This window comes from Sylvia atricapilla, chromosome 8 (assembly GCF_009819655.1).
Source record: "Sylvia atricapilla isolate bSylAtr1 chromosome 8, bSylAtr1.pri, whole genome shotgun sequence".
In the NCBI taxonomy this organism is placed as follows: domain Eukaryota; kingdom Metazoa; phylum Chordata; class Aves; order Passeriformes; family Sylviidae; genus Sylvia; species Sylvia atricapilla.
This window is the reverse complement of record NC_089147.1, coordinates 9,061,322-9,082,159: the sequence shown is the minus strand read 5'-3', so window position 1 is coordinate 9,082,159 and position 20,838 is coordinate 9,061,322. Positions and strand designations below refer to the sequence as shown.

Below are 20,838 nucleotides of genomic sequence, written 5' to 3'. Positions count from 1 at the left end.
TCCTATGCAATCCTGTCTGATTAAATGTACACATTTGTTTTACTTCTTTTCATGCTTCCTTTCACTCTACTTCTGCTTTACTGATTAATATTAAAGTTGTAAGTTGCAGTGATTTTTTTATTTCTATTTTGTCTGCATCTTTCCCTTTAGTATGCAAATTTCTATGTGAACTTTTTAATGCCTGAGAATTCGTGTTAGCCTTGTCGATCTCTGCATTCTTATTTTTATTATTCTTTTTATAGAAGACAGTTTAGCTGAAACCCCCAAACTCTCTAAATATTGCATGACAAATTTGCTTTGTTTTGGAAACCCTATGTGCTGAATGACCCTTAGCATGAGCAGCAGGTTAGATTTCTGGAGGAATGTTTGGATTATTTAGTACAGCCTGTCCCTCGCTTTCAAACACCATTTCCATTAGGCAATTTACTAATTCCCATTGAAATTACTGTCTCCCCCCCGCCCCCCTCCGCACTCCCCTCCTTTTGTTCCTTGCCCATGTTAAAGTTTCCAATTGACTCGTCCATTGTTACAATTTGTCACTGCTGGAAGATCAATTTGTTTTCCCCTTCCCCTCGCCACGTTAGATTCGGGGAACAGATGCCATTTCTCGCATCCGCACGACTCTGCTCCCCATTTTGTGGCCGTGCAGGCAGAGCCCGGCCGGAGCCTCCCGCAGCGCCCGGGCTCCGCGCCCCGCGAACGGACCCGGACCGGACCCCGGACCCCCCTTCCCCCCGATTCCCCCCAGCAGCGTGATGTTTACGCCACCACAACTTTTCACTTCTGAAGTCTGGGAGTCCTTGATTCTCCGTCCTGCCATGCTAATTAACTTCTTAGCAGTCACATTCCTTTTCCTCCTCTCTCTCTCCTTTTTTTTTTTTTTTTTTTTTATTTTTTTTTTTTTTTTACTTCAAGGACCAGAAAACATTCTGCCTTACTATAAGATAATTTGGAAATATCTGATCTTCAGCGAGTGATCTCACACATTTTCATCCTGCCTGTTATAACCATAATAAATGCAAGGACCAAGTGCTGCTGGAAAGGAAAAAAAAAAAAAAAAAAAAAAGGCTTTTACTATATTCCAGTGTTTATTATGATTGGAGTTTCTTACCTCCAACGAGTAGCACGAAAAATGTTAACGGTTTAAAAAAAGCACCCACCGCACCACCCTGCTGTCACATGTACCCAAATAATAAGGGCACACAAACATCCTTCAGGAGAACCCAGGCTGCGGGGGGATGATATGTTTATTAATGTCCAGAATGTAAAAGTTGGCGCTCCCGGAGCGCGGAGTCAGGGACACCCGTTCGAGTGCTTTTCCCTTCGCTCCCCCCCGTCCCGCAGCTCTGAGCTACGGCGCACAATTTTTTAATTTTTTTTTTTTTAATTTTTTTTTTTTTTTTTTTTTTTGGTCAACCTCCCCTCCCCTTCTTTTGCGTCCCGGCCCCCCCAGCGGCGCCCCCGCCCCCGCTGCCCTCCCCCGGCGCTCCCGCTCCCATGCCAAAAAGGATCATTGTTAGTTTCCTACTTCCCCCTCCCTCCTCCTCCTCCCCCTCCCGCGCCCCAGACCTGTTTATTTATGCAGACGTCACCGGGGAGCCCCCGCCCTCTCCTGCATCTCATTAAGTGCCTGGTGTGTTTCTCGCTCCCTGTCAATAATCCCGGATCCCAGACTTCTCCGTTCCTCCGGATTTCGATCCCCCTTTTTCTATCTGTCAATCAGCGCCGCCTTTGAACTGAAAAGCTCTCAGTCCAACTTCAACTCACTCAAACCCGAGCGGCACAGGCTCCCCATATCCGCGGCGACTGCCCCCCCGTCACAGCTGACTTCTGGGCTTGGTTTGTTGTATTATTTTTTTTTTTTTTAACCCCCCTCCCCCCCGCTGCTCCCCCCTCCCCACCGTTTATATATTTTTTATTATTATTAATTTTTCCGCGAGTGCGTGCGCGGGTGTGCGTGTGCGCGCAGTGCACGCCGAGCAGCTCCCGGGAAGAAAGAAAGAGAAAATCCCGAAGAAGGAAAGGAAGAAGCCTAAAGTCACTGGTGCAAAGGAGCAAAGAAGAGACATTTCCCTCCCCTCCTCCTCCCTCTTTTCCCCTCCCCAGGAGGAAAGAGAAGGGGAAAAAAAAGAAACTTTCACCTTGGACTCTTCTTTTTTTGGTGCAAACTTTCCCCCCCCCCTCTTCTTTTTCCTTTCCCCCCCCATTCCCCTCCTTTTTTTTTTTTTTTTTTTTTCTTTTGTTTTTTCCCCTTCCCCTTTTTGCAAAATTGCTGCTGGTGGGGTGAAGCAGGAGGAAAATGCCGCAGCTGAACGGCGGTGGAGGGGACGACCTGGGCGCCAACGATGAACTGATCTCTTTCAAAGACGAAGGGGAGCAGGAGGAGAAGATCTCCGAGAACTCCTCGGCGGAGAGGGATTTAGCTGATGTCAAGTCGTCTCTCGTCAATGAATCAGAAACGAATCAAAACAGCTCCTCAGACTCGGAGGTACGGGGGAAGCCCCCCGCGGGGCCGTTTCGGGGCTGCGGGCGGGGGCCGCGCTGTGCCCGGGGCCGCGCCGGGGCCGGGGGCGCCGCGCCGGGTCCCGCTCCCGCCGGCGCCCAACTTTCTCCGCGGCACCAACTTGTAACGATGCCTTCTGTTTTGTTTCTGTTTGTTTCCCCTTCCACCTTCTCCCCGCACCTCTCCCTTCTTTTTCGCCTTTCATTCCTCTTCTTCTCCCTTCTCCCCCCCCGCCCCCCCCCCGAACCCCCCAAAAAACATCCTCCGTACCCCGACCACCCCTTTCCTCAACTGCCCCACGCCGATCCCCGGCTCGCTCCCAGGCGGAGCGGCGGCCCCCGCCTCGGTCCGAAACTTTCAGAGATAAATCCCGGGAAAGTTTAGAGGAAGGTGAGTACGCGGGCCCGGCCGGCACCGCCGCCCGCCCCGCACCGCCGCCCCTCCGCCGGGCGCCCGGCTCCTCTTTTGGGGACACTTGCTAAAAAAACTTTTCCTTCCCCCCCCTCTCCTCCCTTCTCTTGCCCCTATTGCCCCCTTCCTTCCCCGCTCCCGTTCGTGTCTCCCCGCCATGTTAGCTGCGAAGAGGCAAGATGGAGGGTTGTTTAAGGGCCCACCATACCCGGGTTATCCCTTTATTATGATCCCCGACCTCAGCAGCCCGTATCTGCCCAATGGATCGCTCTCTCCGACGGCGAGAACGGTAAGTGCCTTTTTGTTTTTTTTTTTCTTTTCCTCCCCTCTCTTTCCTCTCCCCGGGGCTCGTTCCCCGGCTCCCGCCGCCGCCGCGCTCCCGGTGCCCCGCTCGCCCCGGCCCCGCCGCCGCCCCCTCCCCCGCGCCGCAAACTTTCCAAACTCCGCGGGCCGCGGCGGGAGGGGGTTTGTTTACACTTCGCCATATTCCTTTTCTTTTTTTTTTTTTTTTTTCCTTTCCCTCCCCATTTTTATTTATTTTTTTTCTTTTTATATTTGTTGGTATTATTTTCTTTTTTTTTTTTTTTTTTTAATTTAAGTTTTGTGGGCAGGTTTTTTTTTTTTTTTTTTGGAGCCCTTGTAACCTCCGCTGCCGAGGGGGATGGGGAAGAAAAACAAGCAAACAAATTCCAAACAACATCTATTTCAGCCTCAAAAACAAAACTGGAAACAAAATTTAAAAAAAACAAACAAGAAGTTTGGGGTTTTTTTTTTCCCCCATCTCCCTTTTTCCCTTCTCTCCCATCTCCTCTCCCCTTCCTTGGGGAGGCGGGTTATTTTCTCCCGGCCGAGCTTGCGATCCGCTCCTCCAAACTCCTCGTTTTCCATGGTGATCCGTCGCCTGCTGCCCTCCTCCGTGGCGGCTGGGCCGGCTCCCCCTCCCCTTTCCTCCCCCTTAACCCTCTCCTGCCCTCGCCCGCCCCGGCCCGCGGGAGCTCATTGTGCCCCTTCGGGCCGCGGGTGCCGCGAGCTGTGGCCGGGCTGCGGCCGCTGGGGCCGGCCCGATCCGCGCCCCGCGGCGTGCGGGGGCCGGGCGCCGCTGCCCTGCCCGCCGGGCCCGCGGCCGTGCCCGGGGAGCGCCTCCGTCCCGCCGCGGAGCGGGGGGAGCCGCGCTCGGGGCGCCGGGCTGAGTCCGGAAACAACTCGCCTCGCTTGGCTCCGGCAACAACAACAGCAGCGCAAAAAATAATCAGACAAGTCGAGCAAAATTCCTCTTGGAAGTATGCTGGCAGGAAGACAATTTGCTGAAAGCGTCCGGTTTTTTGTTGGTGGTTCTTTTGGCTTTTATTTATTTATTTTTTTTTTTTTTCCTGCCCACCTCTGACTCGGGGTTCACTGGCGGGGGGGTGCAGGTCTGCGTGTGCCGGCAGCTAGAGCGAGGTTTAGCCCAGATCCCAGGAAACTTTGGGGTCTGCTGGTGGGTTTGTAGTCGCAGCTGTTTTCCCGCCCGTAGTGTCTCCCACGGTGTGCTGTGCTGTGACATCAGATTTCTCAAGTGTCACCTTTTCTTCCCTTTTTAAAAGAATTTAAAAAAAATTTCATTTTGAATGGCTAAATCCTCTGGGACTTCCAAACACCAGTGATTCCTATACCGATGGCTTTAGCACTGCTGTTTTGTTTCTTCTGCTTGTTTCTGAGTCTGAAGCGTTCCCACCATCACCATGTGTGTTTATACACTCTTTTTTTTTTTCCTTGTGGTAACACGAGATAGCGATTTACAATAATAGATCTACTGTTGGGTAGATGTTGAAGCCGTACTAATGACTGAGGGCTTGGACAACTTCAGTATATCAGATCTACAAGTGTTTTAAAGCATTAAAATATTAAACATCGGGTCAGTCTTGTTTTCACTTAGTAAAACGTCAGTAGGCGCAGATTAGTAAATGTAGAGTGACAGGGAGGTTGAGAGGAAGGTTTTCTGAACTTTGCATATGTTTAGGGTTGTGGAAGAGTTTTATTTTGGAAGCTTGTGAGGCTCTTTTTGCGAGGAGGTGATTTCTGGGACAGTAGCAGAGGGGTGACTGCAGTTTGCAATTGTAATGATGGGGAGGGGAATTCAGGGGCTGAATGCATTATATTTTTTCTTTTGAATATGGTCACCCACATGTATATGGATGATGGCGATAAATTCCAAATTCCATAAGTACCAGAATCCAGATGGCAAAACAATCTTTGTTCCAAATCACTCCGTTACGAATTGTGAAGCTCTGTATTCCCCCCCCCCTTTTTTTTCCTCGTTTTTTACCTTCAATGCATTCCACTGCTCCAAGTGCAGACTAATGGGAAGCACACCTCTGCTGCCTTTTTCTTGCAGCATTTTTCTTACAACAGCTTCAGCTCTTTTTTCCTCCTTACCTTTATTACAGATCCTTTTTCCCTTAGCATGTGGATATAGGATCCTTCAGCAGTTAGCTCTCCTGGAGCATTCCTCCCCTTGCTCCCCCACCGTTAAAAAAGGCCTCCATAGGAATGTTGGGTTGGTGTGTATTAAAGGTGCTGTACAAAAGCTTACAGGTTGGTTTATCGTTGGTATAGCAGGTGGCCTGCCTGTGTTATCAGATGAATTCTGAAAGGATATTTCCACACTCAATAGGCAATTTTCTTATTTCCACATCCAGGCTCCAGCAACCTTCTCCTATCTTCTTAACCTTATTCTTTCACATTCCGTATGCTTGTTTGTTTGCCTGCCACTTAATTATAGCCAGGAAAAATTAAAGTTGTTTATTTAGGCCTGAGAGCAGAATATTATAAAGATTCAGCGGGATAGCTGTTGTCTGTCACACACTATTTTTAGGTGGATTCTAGTTCTCTGCTGTACCAGCTTTCAGTTCCAGATGAACTAGATCTTTCTCTCTCCTGTTTGATTTTATTTTATTTTTAAATACACGTTGGAAAGGTATAGATGGTTCTGCATAATTACGAATTTTATTTTTATTTATGTAGTTTTTCCTGGAGACATATTTGTTGAGTGTCAGAGCATGCAAGGTAAAGAGGTGATGCAGATACGTAGCAAATTGTTTTTCTTTTCCTTTTTCTGTTGTACAATCTTAAAAGTCTGTGGGTGTGGTTTTTTTGTTGTGGTTTTTTTTCCTGGAATTTTTTTTTTGTTGCTTTATTTGGGGGTGCAGTGGGATTATTGTGTTTTTTAAATGTACCTGTAATTGTCTGTTCAAGAGCAAACTTGTGGGCAGCAATTTCTACTTTACTGCTTCAGGAATGTGAAGAATTATCAAGTATCATAAAACCTGCTCATGAGGAATAATCTTTTCTCAAGGATAATGCTTTCAATACTGCGAACTCTTTATCAAGATTGATAGGAATAATTTTATTTTTAAAAATCAAAGATGTTTTGCATGCTGATCTTGCTATTGATAGAATACTGTGGCGTGCTTATGAGAATAAATGCTATTAAGTAGAGGTCTAGTCAAATAGTGATGAAGTGATGCATCTGAGAGCACCAGTTCCATCCCTGCACTTGTAGAGGGACTGGGGTGGCTGCATGTTGTGGATAATAAAGGAGACCGTTTTCCTTCCACAGCTGGAAAACATAGAAGTGGTGTGCTTGATTCTTACCTTAAATTTGGAGCTTAGTTAATGCTTTTGGTAAGCAAAGAGATGCAGTGTGATGTGAGAAAACTCTGCTGGTGGATGCTCTTATTTTTACTAGTGCTGTTGCATCTTCCTTTCCCCTAAGTTGTTGCTGGCTGGGTGAGACTGCAGGGGTAAGCTTATGTTTGGCCTTGAAGTTTGGGAGTTGGAAATAGCTGTGGTGGAGAGCAGCCCCATCGCCTTGATTTTTATGTTTAAGAAGGAACATTTTTTATTAATTGCCTTGAAAAATTGATGTTTTTCTTTATCTACTGAATCAAACAATGTAATCCTTCCTAATACAAAAGCTTTAGACCTTGGGGTGTGAAGGGTTAATAGTGGTCCTTTTTTTTTTTTTTTCCCCTCCCTCCAATTGTTTTGACAACACTTTTCAAAGTGTGACATTCCAAGCCCTTGCAATACAATGTAATATTACTGTAATTACACAGGTCATTACATTTTAAATAGAGAACAATAAAATGCTTATCGCCCTGAAAAAGAACAGGTGTTCTTGCCCTTCTTTGGTATTTATGCTAATTGTTTTTCATCTCCTTCAGAAATATTTATGGCTGGAGTGTTAAGGTTTCAGTCTCGATGTGACAATATTAATTCTTTACTAATCGTTATGGTTGAGGTTTAATGTCTGCAGTATGGATTATAGTATTAATGTCCACCAACTAGTTTAATAATGTAGATACAACTTAATATGTCAGCACTTTGGTACTTTATGATACAGAGCTATTCAGTGGAGAGTGAATTACTTGCTTTGTTTAAAAAAAATGAATGGACATGCTTTTAATAAAGTTTCTGGACTTGTGTAAAAACAAGCTGTTAAATAAGAACTGATGATCCTGTGGTGTAAATCAAATGGAACCTCCATAAAGAAACTTTCCTCGTGCTTAATTAGGTAGATTGCTGAATCACTCTGCTATAGCATTAGCATAGCTGGTATATAGTAGCAAACAGACTGTGTTAACTTATTTACAGTAAAGGAGCTGATTTATTTTTAATGTTACACTTTTTTCTTTTTTCTTTTTCCTTTTTTTCTTTTTTTTCTTTTTTTCTTCCTTTTTTCATTTTTTTCTTCTTTGATAAGATTTAATTCTGAAGCAAATGCTGCATTGCTTACTCCATCAGTTTCTCTTCAGGGGGCTATGAAAATTACTTAGAGAGAAGTTTCATGTTTCTGGGACCTTGCAAAACAATATAATGCAGTACTGTTACTTGAGTGTACAGGATAATTGCAGGACTGCACTTCATTAAAAATAATATTTGCCTTGGAAATCGAACAATTTTAATAGGTGCACCAGTGGCTGATCTGTAGTGAAAAAAAAAATACAGTAGATGCCTTTCCAGGTTTTTTGAATGCTTTCATACAAGGACTGAGGATGTTGAATAGGGTGGTGTGGTTTATTTTTTCTCTTCTTCCCCTTCATTTTTTGTTCAAGCAAGTATGTGCTGATTTGTCAGCTGGAGATGGAGTGGGGGGGGGAAGGAATATGTTGCAGCTTTCACTGGCGCTTGTAAACCAGAATGTAGGTAAAAATGTTTTAAATTTGTCAAGACTTCCATGAGTGGGCCCCAAAATCAGATAAAAAATGTGGTGTAGAGAAAAAGGACAGCTGCAGATTTTTTGTGTGGACGTGTGTTTCTGTACCATGACTAAAAACTCTAAGGACCTTTTCCCAGCTGTCTGGGAGTTATGTGGAAGTTGGATTATTGGCAGTTAAGCATGAGACAACCTGGATTTAGCAAATGCTCTCCTACACAGGAAGCAGATGACATTATCCTGGGGGAAGGGAGGAGATCCTTCTCCAGGCACAGCCTGGGGGGAGACGCCTGCTCCCCCCAGCCCCAGAGCAGCCAAAAATGAGGGCTGGGATAGGCAAGGAATACAACAGCGGTCGTGTTGTCAGTTTGGGTTTTTTTTTTTTTTTTTTTCAGGGCTTTTTGGTGAAATCAGACACTTTCCTTACACATTGGGGCTGTTGTGAGAAGTTTTGCTTTGGAGGGTGTTGTGAGGTTTGGGGGGATGTTTAAAGCTGTGTTTCCCCGGGCGTCTCCCTAGTCCCACGCCTTGGCAAATATGTAAGTAAGCCTTAAAAACTTTGACTTTTAATTGGGCACATTTGTGAAGGAAATGGTTAATTTTACAACCAAAGGCAAACTTGCACCTCGACAGGTCTGCTGAAAGAAATGTGCCACAGTCGTTTGCTGGCAAGCACCGCAGGGTCATAAATCCACGGGGTTTATTTACAGCCTATAACACTTATGAATGTTAAGATATTTGACGCCACGCTGGCCTTATAATATCCAAGGTCCACAGACACTGGCAGTGGGTCAAATTTCTTTCACTAATTATAAGCAATGAGAGATGAAGTGTGGTGCTGGGGGTGTGTGTGGGGGGAGATATGGAAATCCTTTCTCTCCCCACCTAAAAGCAGAGAATATTTCTGCTGCTCCTCCCAACTGCTGGTTTATGTTTGTGCTTTTTTTTTTTTTTTTTTTTTTTTTTAAATACGTAGGCTCCGAAGTTGATAATTAACGCTTGTGGTGCTGTAGAGGCTGGGCAGTGGGTGATGCAGCCAGGCTGAAGGAGGGAAGAAGTTTAGCACACACAGCCCGTGTCCTTTACAGAGGTCTCAGAAGCATTGTGCAGTATTTCCTAGATACCGGCACAAGCAAACATTTAAAGACAGATGACACCTGGAAATGTCCTTTAATTTGCTCACATACCGCTGAGCTGGGGACGAAAGGAAAAGCTGCCACCAGGTTTTATGCAGAAGGAGGATGCTTGGAAATACGTATATTAGACTGGCTTGTGTGTGTAAAACAGGGCCTCTTAGAAAGCAGCAAAAGCCCACGTTAAGGGAAAACACACGCTGAAGGAATGAAGATGTTGAGGTTAGAGGCAGGTTTTAGGGGAGAAGCCCTGTGTCCTGCTGGAAGGGACAATGTGGGATGGACGTGTAGGTCAGCATGGAGGGGAGCAGGGGACGTGAGCTGGGTGGTGTTTGGGGAGGCGGTAACTGGGGGAGGCACGGTGAGAGCAGGGGGCCACTGGAGAGTAATTGGAGGACAAAGGAGGGATGTCGGAGCAGGAGGAGAAATTGTAGAAACTTGGGGAGGGGCGGGGGGGAAACGCCAGTATTTGAATGGATGGTTAGAGGGGAAGCTTGGGATCTGGGGATTGACTCTTAAGTGTCAGGAGAGTCTGGGGCCCGAGAAGAAACAGTGCTTCGCTCAGCAAAGCTCCTTGTTCTCGGCTCACTCCCCATTACACATCCTTTGCTGGAGTGGACAGTCAGATTTGAAGTGCTGCTGTCTTGTCTGTGCTGGGTGTGTGTGTCTTTTAACAAGATAATGTGATTACTCAAATATGCCTAGGTATTACTTTTAGCTTTAATTTCTCGAGCAGTGGATTTCAGGTTCCCTGTAGGTTACTGTTGTGCTTGGAGACTAATTTAAGAAAAATGCAGGGTTATGTGTGTGGTGGAAAGCTGCACTCCTTTGGCCATATGTTTTTCTTCTAGAGCCATGTAAAGCCTGACTTTAAAAAAAAAAAAAAAAAAAAAAAAAAAAAGGGGGGGGGCTGTCAATTCGGCTCTTCCACAAATAGCTGTACAGTTTTGTTGAAGGTTTTATGCATTTCCCTAATCAATGGAGCGCTGTGACTTATTAGCCCCCGGGGACAGATCCGAATCCCCCAGCACTGCGCTGCAAAGCTGGTGTGGCATTGTACCTTTTTAACAGGTTATCAACAAGGATGTTCCTCTCATTCCCAAGATGCTTCCCACCCCCTCCAGCTTCTCCCCCCCTGTGATTCTTTCCGGCAAAATCTGTTCAGTCTCACGCCTTTGTTTTAGGTTGGCTAAACCCTCGACCCTTATTCTTTGTGGGGTCACGCTCAGGCAACTGGGCAGTGCTGAATGAGTTAAGTCGCTGGCTGAAGTTTGGCTTCATGCAACTAAATTTGAGGCCTGGTAGGCATTAGCAGGGCACAGCACATTTACAGAGCTTAATTAGTACGCGCTGTAATTGTTCATGGTCTGCCAGAAGGAGTAATGTTCAGGAAAAGTGGAGTCGTTCTTCTGCAGTCTTTAGTTTTAAAACGATAAATCACTTGCATATTTGTGCAGTGATTCAAATGGAGCTGAGACCTCTCCATCTCAACATGTGGTAAATTGTAAAGTCAATGAATTGCAGATGTAGGGTACAGCAGATTCTCTAAGAAAATGCAGAATGAATGGGAACGGGTGATGCTATAAATACATACTGAGAAGATAACTGGGTTTCTGCTTGCTGTGCCAAATATGATAAACTAAAGATATTAGCAATTTTGTTCTAAATGTATTTATTTTAAATATCTTTAAACTAAGTGTAGGGGTACCATGTTACTTCACTTAGTGAGGTTTTTATTAATGTTCCAGAACAATGGGTTTCATATGGAAATGCGCGTGATGGCCATATTAATATAAATTAATTCATCATGGGTAATACTGTAGCTGTTACTGTGGGAGTTTGATAGTGCTGGGACACTTTAAAATGTGGCTGCAGCAACTTACAAGAAATGTTGTGGTAGAGGATGCCTCTGTATCCTAGCTGAGGGAGGTACTGCGTTATGTATCTCACCCATAGCATTTTGTATCTGCCTGTGATGCCTTCCACCTTCAGAGACACTTTTTGGGTGCACTAATCCAACAGCCTAGAGCCTATTTTAAAAAAGCAAAACACAAACAAAAACTGTGCTGTACAGATTGACATCGTAAATGCTTTGTATTGTTTCTGTTTTTTTTTTTTTTTTTTTTTTCTCAATGCGGAGAATGTGTGTCACTCTTACTGCTGTGAAATCTTGTCTTCCTTGGGCTTGGTCCAAGATCTATTGAAGTCAGTGGAAAAAAGGCTTCTATTAATAACGAAGGGCTTTGCATCAGGCCCCGTGTGTCTTGGACCAATGGCCAAGTTCTTCAAAAGTGGATGAAGGTATTGAGAAAGCCAAACTCAACTAAATATGATATTGATGTATTGCTGCTTCTTCATAGTCATTTGCTCTTGGAGTGGGGGGGAAAAGTAAAGTTGCATTTCCAGTGGTGCATTCTTGAATGAGCTCCCTCTTCTGCAGTATCTGACTTTCCCACAGAAGTGTGGAGCATCCTGGCAGGAGCAGGGTTTGGTCCGAGGCTGTGTTGCATGTCAGTTCTGCTTTTCTAATATGAGTAGGTGGATTTGTATGGAAGTTGTAAAAGTTAATGATTGTTCTCTGACTCATATGCTGCTGGCTTCAGCAAAGAAGAAATGATGACAGGAAAATGATAGAAATTATAGGAGCCAAGTAGGCTTTGAGTGGAGAATGGATTTATGTTGTTTGAAATGCCTTTGCTGCTTGGTGAAGGAAGTGCAAGGAGGGAGATGATGGGAGGGCAGTTTCTTTTTGGGGTCAGATGTTTTGGGTACCAGCTACTGCAGGCATTCAGCTATGGAGTGAGGCTGAATTCAGGAGGGACTCTTGTTGGATTTTAACATTTTGTTCTTCCTACTGACACAGTTTGTCCTTCCTAACTGTTCTCCCCTCTTGGCAGAGCAGGTTTTAGTGCCCTAGGCTCCATGGGAAGTATGATTGCATACCTATGGCTACCAAGTATGAATATATAAATGTGCTTGACTTGTGTCTGTCTCACAATTCTTAATTCACTGCTTAATGCACTACCGGTGGTGAATTAGGAGAGGGGAGACACTAAAAGAAAAGAAAAGAAAAGGAAAAAAAAAAGTCCAAAGGAGAATGTGGGAAGTAATAAAGTAATAGAAATTGCCAATCTGAAAATACTGCAAAGGGCCTTTCTGGGGAATATAAGAGATTCTTGGATGTTGATACAATAGAAACAAATTGTCCTACATTAAGAGAGGGAAAAATAGAGCAAGAAAAGGTGGAGGCGTACCTTTTGGAGCACATCCGAACTCCCACTGGAGTCAGTGACTCCTTAAATAATGATCTGGAAAAGTCTGAGACTGTAGGCTTTTCTGTTCTGGAGAAAAGCCACTACATTGATTTCTGTTTTTAACTGGTACTAATATTTAATAAGGTTCTCTTGGAACTGCTTTAAACCCTAGCCTGAATAATTTTAACTTGGTTAAATGAGTGAACTGGTTTGGGAACATAGACAGTAAGAGGTTTGCATTGGTTTAATTAGATTTAAGAGATTTATAAAACCAGGACCACTACTCTGACATAGGCAAGGTCTGGAAGTCGGCATATAGATGATGCATTGATCTACACCGAGGCTGAACAGACAGCTATTGAAACTGCTCTATTATAAATGTTTGCCAATATTAAAGAATCCAAGAGAAGGCATGACCTTGAATGAACACATCAGAAGAATAAGATGGCAGTCAGTGTTTCTATCTTTGTTTTCTGTGGGACATTTACCAGAAGGTTTTCTCCTTTTCAGAGGAGTTACAGATTGTAGTTGTCTGTCTGGAAGTCAAGTTATTTGAGATTTTTATTATTATTAACCAAATGTCTCAGTTTACTTCAATCCCTGTTACATTTTTCCCATGGGATTTTTATTAATTCTTAAACTACACCATAAAATGTAGCTTAAATCATGTCTGTGTCAATTAAAATAAAAAAAAAAGGTACTTACAGGAGTTGGTCACAAATGTGACTGCTGCATTGATCACAAACCACTGTGTAAAGAATATCCACAGAGCTTATTTTATCTGGATAGCAGCTAAATATCTTTACAATCCCCAGGGTTATTAAAGGCCAAGTGCAGGGTATATATAGTTAGTTTATTTTCCATTGTGTTCTATTGCTCGACTACAGTACTTGAAAGTACTTTGTTTTTAATTTCATAAATGTGAAATTAAATTTAATAAATATGAAATGAAAAAGTGAAAACTAGAATCTGGGTGTCACTGGATGGTTGTAAATGGGAAGTAGTGAGTTGCTGTGCTGCTGGTGTGCCCAAATGTGGGCATTGGACTGGCTGCACAGGTACATCTGTGTATATGCATGGGGGATGTATATTATTCTTGAATGCATACTTGGTTATCAGGTGTCTATTCAATTTTAATTGACAATATAAGATTCCTGTGGTTGCTCTGTGCACAGATTGCCTTGGGGCTCTACAGGGTTTGTGGGAAGAAAAGCCTTGACAAGTTTCCATTAAGCCCTGAATCAGGCAGTTGGAAAAGAGGAGAATGAAAGGAGCTGAAAAGAGGGACAACTTGTTAGTGTTGCATTCTGCGTTTGCAACGAGAAACCTCTTTTAGACAAGAGTGGTTCTCAGGCCAAGAATTTCAAACTCGCAGAGAAACCTGTCCAGAACACAAAAGTTGTTTGAACGGGGTGCAGAATTGTCACAGTAATTAGAGCAATCTCCGTTTACTGAGTGGCAGCCTTTATAAAGGACAGGGGATAAAGGGTTCAAATTCATCTTTCTCTCTCTGATTCACTTCTGATGAACTGCCTCTGTGTATGTATGTGTATATGAAGGAGAGTGTGTGTGTGGCCACATTTTCAGCTACTCATCATTTGATTGTCCTTGTTTTAAAAGAAGGACTTAGGTTTCTTCTTCCTGCCTCCAATGGCATTTTTAGACATTTCACTTCTATTTATTTTTTGTTTGTTTTTGTTTTCTTTCTTTCTGCTGCTGTCATTTGATTTACCAGAATAAGAGGATGTTTGGGGAAATGCACTTGTGCTGTGCTGGAGGGGGAGCCCCAAATATTTCTCTGTTGATTTCTGCTCTTACTCAGTCCCTGCATGTTTGACTTTTAGGAGCAGTCCCATTATTTTTAAAAGGATTACTTATGGAAGCAAGAAAAGTGAATGGATAAGGCTTGGGCCCTTAAAGTTTATCCTCTTGCCGCTGCAGGGTCTGTCCAGAACTACTGAATCAGCTGGAGTTTTGCCATTGCTCTTATTAGGAGAAGGATCAGGCCCGTGGATTACATGAGACTGAGTCTTGTGAACAAGCCAAACAAAACTGTAAAAATCAGGATTGTTTTTGTGCACAATGCAGGAGTGTCTGGAGGACTCGGTCTGGGCTCTTCTTGCTCAGACACTGCACCGAGAAAAATGAGAGTGAATGAGTGAGTGAGCAGTGTGGGTGTTCTTGCCCAAGGAAGAAAATGTGACTGCTGAATTTCCTGTATGCCTTTACTTCTAAAGAAAAGAAAATACCAAGCTCCTTGAGTTTCTTAAGTAATTATCCTGGGTGTAATGTTGGTAATTTGGATTCTATTTACTTAGCTGCTTAGGTTTTATGATTGCCTTTTATTTGTTCTCCCCAAAATAATGTAGGATCTCCACTTTGTTAAGGTTTGGAGCTGGCAACCTTGGCTAATTTAGTTAATCATTTAGTCAGTGTTAAGTTTCTCCCCTTCATTCACCTCTGCATCTGAATGCAGAGGGAGGGAGAGAGGGGCCATTTAGGCCGATGTCTTCACCCTGTCTTGTGTTTCTCTGTATCACATTGCCTTGAAAACCTCTGGCGTGGCTGGTCAGGTGTTTTGTTGGCATCCTGTGAGTGCTGTGTGTCTCCTCCCCTCTTCTCTTCTGGAGACCTGGGATCAGCCAGGAACTGCACTGAATTCCTAGGGTATGGATGGACCAGAGGGTAAATGAAGGTCTTGCTGCTGATCATGGATACTTTGTAAAAGCAAATAGTCATGGCTGTGAAAATTGTATCTCAGAGATCTTGTTCTTGTGTGGTTTGATTTTTTTCCCCTTGTCCCCCTTCAATTACTTTCCACTCCATGATGATGAAGAATTTGGTTAGATCTCCTCATGTTTTAGCAAAAAAAAGCAGACTTCTTTTTTTTTCACATGGTTGTGCTCTAATGTGAAAAACTATGGAGAAATTACTTTGGAGTTTGCGTTGCAAAAATGCCTATTAATATTCAGCAGCACGTGCTCCTCTAGCTCAGCTGCCTTGTCTGTGAGCATGGTGTGTGAATATGGCAGGACTTTCTGATCATGGAGAAGTTGTCTTTGGAGTTGAAAAGAGGAGTTGGGAGATGTCGATTTTCCTGGAAGTAATGCTGAATTGCTTCTGCAGTGTTTGGAGCATAGAGTGGGGTTTGTGTGTTGGACAATGCCATGGTCAGGTTGAACAATGTTTCCATTTTTAGATAACACTATTTTGTCTCAACCATTCATGGTTTGCAGACCAGTAGTGATGTCTACCATCCCGAAAGAGTGCCAGTGTGGTACTAATTGTACCAGGACTAATTGTTGTTGAGAATGTAATTGATGGACTTCTCTTGAACGTGGCTTTCTCAGTCTTAGCCCTTGTTCATTATTTTCTCAGCTGGTAATTCATTTCTTGGTTTGGTAATTTGTCAGTAACAGGCATGTGTTCAGTGTTGAGATCTCTGTAGTAATTCTGCATCACTGAGGAGTAATTGCTGGCCCAGTAAAGTCATGGATCTCATTCATTTGCCAGCTAGATAACATTTCCCATTGGACTGTTGGGACCAAGTTATCCATCACAGCAAAGCCCAACTGTGTCTACTGTCCATGTCCTGGCTGTGGCTTGGTGCATGGAGAAGAAGGGCTGGAGAAAGCCCATTTGAAATGCTGGTTTCAAGCCTGAGCTCATGACAGCAACAGAAAGCTTTTATTTGATTTTACTGCTTTGTAAAATTCAGCTCAGCCTGGAAGAGCAGCTGTCGAGTTTAGTTGAGGTGGCAACATGGAGCAGCTGATGTCCTCTTCTTGTTGTGTGGCGTTTCCTCAGTCCTGCTTTTTTGCCTGGCCTCATTTTGCTTCTCTACCTGGTGTTGGTGTTTCTGACTGGAGAAGTGGTTTGGAGGTGCTTCCCTTCCTGGGAGCTGGAGCTGCAAAGCCCCAGTCCTGCACATGCTCTGGGCTTGTCTCCCATACCAGCCCTCTGAGGAATTGTCTTCAGCCCAGCTGGGTCTGTGTTTTTGGGCTTGTAGGATCGTGGCCTAAATTGTGATCCCATGAGGAAGCTTATAAAGTTTATTTTGAAAGCAAAATACTTGGTGAAGCAGGAAGGAGGCTAAAGAGAATACTGAAAAAATAGTGCAAATGAGAAGCAGCTTCTTCATTTATACTCCGTGCTGTTGCTCTGGTTTGTGGATCTAAGTCGAAAATGGGCAGTATTTGGAAATCTCCCGAGTTTCCTGCCAGCATCTGCACACGCCTAAATACCTTTGAAATTTTTTTTTTTTTTTTTTTTTTTTTTTTTTTTTTTTTTTTTTTTTAATTTCCTGCTCCTTAAATATATTAGCTAACACCACAAGGAGCACCACAAGTGAGCTGAAGTCCCACTTTTTTTTTTTCTTTTTTTTTTTTTTCCCGCTGTTGGAATTGTTTGTTAAATTCCAATTACAGGGCTTGTTCTACACCTGTTCAAACCCACAACCATTGTTGAGGGAATAATTTGAGGACAATGGGGTTAACGCAGGTGTACACAAGTGCAGAATTTGGATTGCAAAGTTTTTTTATTACTCCGTGTGCATAAGAAAGAGAAACGAATTCAGCTTAATTTTCTGATCCTAGATAAAATTTGTAGGACAAGGATTTGGAGGAAGGGTAAATGGGGAGGGGAATAAATGTCTGAACATGTTCAGACACTGCACTGAATGCATATGAAATGGAAAGCTGAAAGGAAATAAACACCACACTCCTCTTTCCTCCCTACCTCACCTTCATACCACTTTCATGGAGTCACTTTTCAAGGTATAGCTGCACGAGGAGGTTGGTCATGATCTTGCAGACTGATTGCCTTCGGAGTGATCACATCTCAGCCTGAGTGTTTGCATGGAGCTGAGGTGCTGGGACACTTCGGTGGTTTGTGTTGCCAGCAATCACCAACCCCAATTGCAATGCACTGATACAATCAGCAAGTTGAATGAGGTGTCTGCTCACGTGGGTATGCTGTGTCTGGTAGGAGCACAGTCAAGGCAGTTGGGGTGTCAGGCTCCCAGGAGGATTTTCCTCCAAAGCTGAAGGTGTGTGTAGTTTCCAAAGGTGACTTGCTGTCTCATGCCTCCAGAGTAACCTTCAGAGATTGCAAGAACATCGATACAGTCAGGAGCATGTAGTGCTAGAGCCTGTAGGACGTCCCCTCTTGGTATTCTGTTATGTTCATGCAGAGATTTGCAGTTTTGTGTAATTTCCTGGTTATCTAACAGAGGGTTATCTTTCTTTGGGGTGGTTCCAGTAATGGCTAAAAGAGGTTCTTGCAGAATGAAAGCTAAGATCCACGTCCCTCCTGTCAGAAATGGTTGTAACTTGAGATTGGTTTCTCTTGCAGTTTCATCTTATTTCAGTTTCTTTCCTACTCTTGGGAGTTCTTCCAGGCACAGCTCAAACTTTCTGTATTATGTTAAGTACTCTCTGCAATTGGGGTGCAATAAACCAATAAGTAGGAATGATGGTTAGTGATTAGATAAATGTTTAGAGATCAGTTTATCCTCTCAATGGTTCTCCTGTTAGAACTAATCCTGACTGCTACAAATAGGTTTGGTATTTGGCATTTCAGTTCATGTAGGAGGGGAGAAAAAGGCTGTTGCCTGTGAGATGGTTCAGAAGTTACTAACTGTTCTTTTTCAATGAGTAATAACTCAGCTGAGTAGCACAACAGGAGGCTCAGGTATGGGGCTGTTTGATCAAGAGAGAAATCAGTAGTTGCCTCTCTTGGTTATGCACCAAAGGAGTTGTGGTTGTACCTCTGCTCAGAGGAGGACGAGTTATCCTCCAAACAATGTCAGGCAGCCTGGCTTATGCTGGGGTAATCTTTATTAAAGGCTAATTTGAAGTTACAGAAAGAAATATTTCTCGCTGATTTCAGCCTGTCTGGAAGGTGGCTAAAAATAGCCCTTCAGTGATGTGCCATGCATGGTTTGAACCACTAGAGATATGTATTTTTCTCTTTGGTGGGTGGTGTGACCTTCTCCTGCCAAAGAGTGTAGTTGCAGTGGGATAATAAGTAGTGATTTGTCTTAAAACTTTAAGAAGATTAACCTCTGAATTGCAAACTGTTGAGGTGATCTTATTTCTGGCAGGTGATGTAAGTTAGTGGTTATGGTGATTCTTTGCCTTTGCAGTTGTCTGGATTTTACTGAAACAAGTTAAAGATTTATTATCGAAGTAGAGGGAGGAAATTAATTTTGAAAAAAAGAAATGATCGCTTTCTGTATGAATGTGTGTACACTGACCTAACAGAAGATGAAACTGGTGTTGGCTTTCTTTTCCTCAGTGTCTACCAATATAGATTGTATTAGTTTCTGCTGTTTGCAGCCTTTTCTTTGTTACTTAGCAGAGTTATGTACCTGCCTTGGAAATTGGTATAATTTGGCCTGGACTATGTTACATACAGTCACTGCAGCATGTGTTGTGTTCAGTTTGTTGCATAGCAGCTAGGTGGGGTCACCAGGGGCCCCTTTTGAGCAACTTAATGATTTTTTCTGCTACTGTAGCAAGATTTGTCCCTTTACTGGAAATGCTTGAGCAGGTGAGGTGGGGCACTGGGTGGCATCTGGTTCTCTCTGATCTGGTCAAAGACTCAGGTCCAATGTCAGCTGATTCTAGCTCCTGTTCAGGGAGGAGCCAAGGGAATGTGGCCTCCTGTGCTGAAAAAAGCCAAAGAGTGATGTCCTGTTAGGTGACAAAGCCAGAGGAGCAGTTAACGTGTGGTGTTACTTGAGTGCTTTTACAACTTGAAGGAACACTTTCCACCCAAAGCAAGATTTCAGATTTAATTTATACTTCTGGGCCTGCAGAACCGCACAGAGTGGTTCATCCAAGAATTGCTGTAGAAGTACTTGGTTTTAATCAAATGAGCGCATCAATGTAGTCATAGGTACCAACATCATGGAACATTTGGAAATGGGAGAGGAACTACATCTGAACTAAAATGAAGGTGGCTTTTCTGTAGTGTTTTGGATGGCTTAACAGCTACAAATTTATGGAGATATAATTAGCTACTTTTCAGGGTAATGGTTCATTTTTAACATAAACTTCTCTTTAAAAGCTTCAATAAACGTTTGCAGATTATATACCAATAGTACTGACAAACTATGCTATAAGCCTTGAAAATATTTAAATCAAGTTAATTATGAACCAGGGGTTTAGTGCAGAAATCTGGAAGAGATTGATAGGAAACTATTAAGATCTGTTGTATATTAAAATAGTATGTTAATATCTACATAGCACCTACATCTATAATCTATATAACACCAATTTTTATAATGTTACTTTAATGCTGATATATACATATGTATTTAATATATGCAAACACATATTTGTATTTAAGTATATGTTAAGATTTCTTTTTATGCAAACTTGAGGTCATGGCAGCATTTGAGAATCAAGCACATGATTATTTTGTAGTTGTTTTTGAGGATTCTTTGTAGGGGAGGGCTTGCCTGTCTGTGTGTGAGAACAAGCACTGCCATTAGGTGCTGTGCTCAGTGGTTCCTCTCTGTATGAATAAGCCGTGTGGTTTCCTCTAAATCACCTGAAATTAGGCCATTTGAAGACAGGACTGGCAGCATTGCTTGGCCATCTCAAGCCGTGGGCATGACTCTGTGACTAGGTAGCGCTGGTTTCTGACTCAAGATTGTGAAGGTGGGTGCTTGTGAGGGAGAACACAGACAGTTTTTATTTAAGCAGAAATCAGTCCACTACACATATTTTTCTGTGTTAATGGTAAGCTGTGGTCCTCCAAAGCCCTCCTTCAGCTGCAGTTACCCTCCAGATGTGATCCACTGACAGCTGGAACTCCAGAGGTAGTTGACTGCTGTGACTTGTCATGCACAGAAGCAAGTAAACTGTGGCTTGGTGCTGGCTTGTGGGATAGTACAGCTCGGTGATGACTTGGCCATGTAGGGCTGTCTGTGATACTGGGATGTGCCCTGTGCCCAGGTGTTCTGGGTGCTCCTGGTGGCTCACCAGGGTTCATAGGGCACCAGACTGGTCCTGGCTGGGAAAATGCTGCTTGAGCCTTGGGTATGTTCCTTGACATTATTGCTTGAACAAATGTGGCCTTTCAGGCAAAGTTCTCTTGCTGTGTCTGTGTCCTGCTCTGAGGGAAGTTCACGCCCAGGGAGGATTGCCACAGCCCTGGGGAAGGGCTCTGCAGGCCAAGCTTCAAGCTCAAGTTCCAGTGCAGCCACAACCCTTTATGAGAGATCCTGATGGGCCCATGATATTTAGCTATTCCTCTGGTAATATAATCAGCTGCCACCCACTACTCAGCTTCTAAGCTGATCCTAAAATAACCTTTGGTAGAATGACACAT

At 43.6% G+C, this 20,838-nt stretch overlaps 1 protein-coding gene across 11 annotated transcripts in view; it reads left to right on the top strand.

Annotated features, from left to right (window-relative positions):
• Nucleotides 1-2,210: 2,210 nt before the first annotated feature.
• Nucleotides 2,211-20,838, top strand: part of TCF7L2 (transcription factor 7 like 2) — a 174,155-nt gene continuing 155,527 nt past the window's right edge. For 2 of the 11 annotated variants that reach the window (XM_066323569.1, XM_066323568.1), the window contains exons 1-3: nucleotides 2,211-2,488; nucleotides 2,827-2,893; nucleotides 3,079-3,203. In XM_066323569.1, coding sequence (XP_066179666.1) covers nucleotides 2,300-2,488; nucleotides 2,827-2,893; nucleotides 3,079-3,203 — 381 coding nt within the window. In that variant the 5' untranslated portion in view covers nucleotides 2,211-2,299. The remainder of the gene's footprint in view (nucleotides 2,489-2,826; nucleotides 2,894-3,078; nucleotides 3,204-20,838) is intronic. The other 9 variants (XM_066323571.1, XM_066323573.1, XM_066323570.1 and 6 more) reach the window with 5 other exon arrangements.